At 34.5% G+C, this 2446-nt stretch overlaps 1 protein-coding gene across 1 annotated transcript; it reads right to left on the reverse strand.

The window, feature by feature from the left end:
* Positions 1-331: 331 nt before the first annotated feature.
* LOC116012279 (uncharacterized protein YwkD-like) lies at positions 332-2035 on the reverse strand. Its single transcript, XM_031251784.1, has 3 exons — positions 1758-2035; positions 1570-1675; positions 332-740 (listed from the first exon to the last, which is right to left on the reverse strand). The coding sequence occupies exons 1-3, from the start codon at positions 1910-1912 to the stop codon at positions 495-497; spliced, it is 507 nt and encodes a 168-aa protein (XP_031107644.1). The 5' UTR covers positions 1913-2035; the 3' UTR covers positions 332-494.
* Positions 2036-2446: the final 411 nt, after the last annotated feature.

Here is a 2446-nt window from a genome sequence, read left to right on the forward strand (position 1 = left end):
ATTCCTAATAAATATATTTTTTCCATACTTTCCTATTCATAATACAATTCTACATTAAAATTATTAATCTATATTATTACTAAAATCAAAAGCATTCACTTTAACTTCTCGCGCAAAACACTCGTAAACTATTAAAGTTTGCCTAATACTGTAAAAAGGGTAATACAATTCATATTCGTACTATAATTCTACAATAGAAATACAATTCTTAATACAATATATACTTTCCTACTTTCCAATAGCAAGCGGGGATTAGTTGTGGACCACGAATGGAAAAATACCCGGAACAACTCGTGAATTTACCCAAACAAATTATATCAAGACAGAGAGATTAGAGAAGACATCTCAACACGATGGCACACGAAACATTATATTAACGTACAATTGAATACATTGAACGTGGAATAATATCTTGAACTGGAAAATAGCTTTCCATTATCCTTTTACTTCAGGTATTAAAAAGTGTACAAAACAGCATCACCATATATATATGTTTATACAACTTGTTGAATCTGCTGCTGCTGTTGCATGGTGCAAGTGAGGGCCGCAGCAGGCCGGAGGGGTTCGCCGGAGAGAGGTATGACCGGCAAGTTGTCGCAGTTGCAGATTTCAATCATCATTCCGTCAGGGTCATGGAAGAAGAGCTGATCCACGTGGACCCCACCTTCCTCTACTCTACACTTGACGTACTCTATCTCCATCTCCTTCAACCTCTTCTCCACCGTTGTCATGCTTTCACACTGCCATTCAAAGGGTACTTTAGTCATTTCAAGACACTAAAAACTGAAAAACAAAATTTCACATCATAGACACTAAAAACTGAAAAACAAAATTAATGTTTGGAATGTTCAAACTAGTAAACGATAGGTTTAGAGGAGAATTCAAAACTAAGATGAGATTTTTTTGCTGACTCAAAAATTTTCATCTATGGCAGCTGATAAAGGTGAATAATTTTCCACAATCTCGTAGCATCTGGTACATATTGATACCAGACTAGGGTATCCAGCCTAGAGGGTCGAACCCGCAAATTGACCACCTTTACAGTAGATGGGTCGGGTACGAATATAACTATACAAGCAACCCACCTGATGTAGGCAGTCTTGTCGTGGTGCTGGACTGGGTGCGCCACTCAGATGCTGCAAACCAAGATTTGTAGGGAATCTTTCACAGATTTAGCAGGATCCTTTCCTATTCCGTATTAGGTAGTATTTATGGCGGTTTGGCAGGTTAAGTAACATTCCTAAGGTTGGATTTGTTAAGTTTTTCTTGTAAAGGCTCATTCTTGTATAAATACCTTGGGGTCACATTGTAAAAGGTTCTGATTTTAATACAAGTGCAGTTACTTTATCCAATTGCTTCTTCATATTTTATTGTTATCTCTCTTGTTTCACAGTTTGTTTGTATGCCGTCTGGCTACCTCGTGTCCATAAAACCAACAATAGTAATACTAAATTTAATATTATTTAAACTTAAATTATACGTAACTCCAATCAAGTCTTATTTAACTGATCGGACACATAAAATAAGACAGATATAATATAAAACATAGGGAATTTAGTAGGGGATTACTTGGAAAGAAATGTGATTGTCCTTGGGGTTAATGTTGGTAACTTTGGGCAAGTTGTCAGGGTCCTCTGCTTGCAAAAGATGTATCCCAATGCCATAGTTGAATAACCTGCAATTGTAAATTTATTAAATGTTAAAACTTAAAACTAAAAATAATTTTAAAAAAATTATAGGATGGGCAAAATACGAACCAAGCTCCACGAAAATCAAAGGAACCAGGCCTTCTGATGGGGAAGAAGCCAAGAACATTCTGGTAAAAATCAAGAGACTTTTCCACTGAACTGCAAACAATTGATATGTGATTCAATGACTTCAAACGCAGAGGATTCTCCATGTTTTCCTTCATTTTTTCTTGCAAAAAAAAACAAAAAGATTGGTATATGAACCCCTCCTAGCTAGCTGCTGAAACCAAAATGAGTTTGTAAAGAAAAATCTCAGAAAATGAAGATTTAGTTTGGAGAGGTGAGAAGGGAGAAAGATGAGGGATGTTCATCACTATAAGTTAGAGCTATTTATAGAGAAATTTGAGAGAGAGATGACCAAAAATGTGGGACAACTGGTGACGGCTGTGACACCTGGGTTCCACGTTACTGAGATATGAGTTCTTTGTTTATTCAATGCATGGTTTATAAATCAGATTAGCCATAATTGAAAGAAATGTGCTAATCTCAATTTTAAAAAAAAAATAAAATTGACAGTTTGATTATAAAATATGTATATTTAATATTATATGCTCGATCAACATGTCATATACGTGTCAAAGAGCTCTAATAATGATTGGTAATCTAAACTCAATTTAATAATCATTGCATTTAATAAAGATAGTAATTTTTTTAAAAAAATATGTTAATTCAAGAATAATTCATAAATATAAACATAA

This window comes from Ipomoea triloba, chromosome 3, assembly GCF_003576645.1.
Source record: "Ipomoea triloba cultivar NCNSP0323 chromosome 3, ASM357664v1".
In the NCBI taxonomy this organism is placed as follows: domain Eukaryota; kingdom Viridiplantae; phylum Streptophyta; class Magnoliopsida; order Solanales; family Convolvulaceae; genus Ipomoea; species Ipomoea triloba.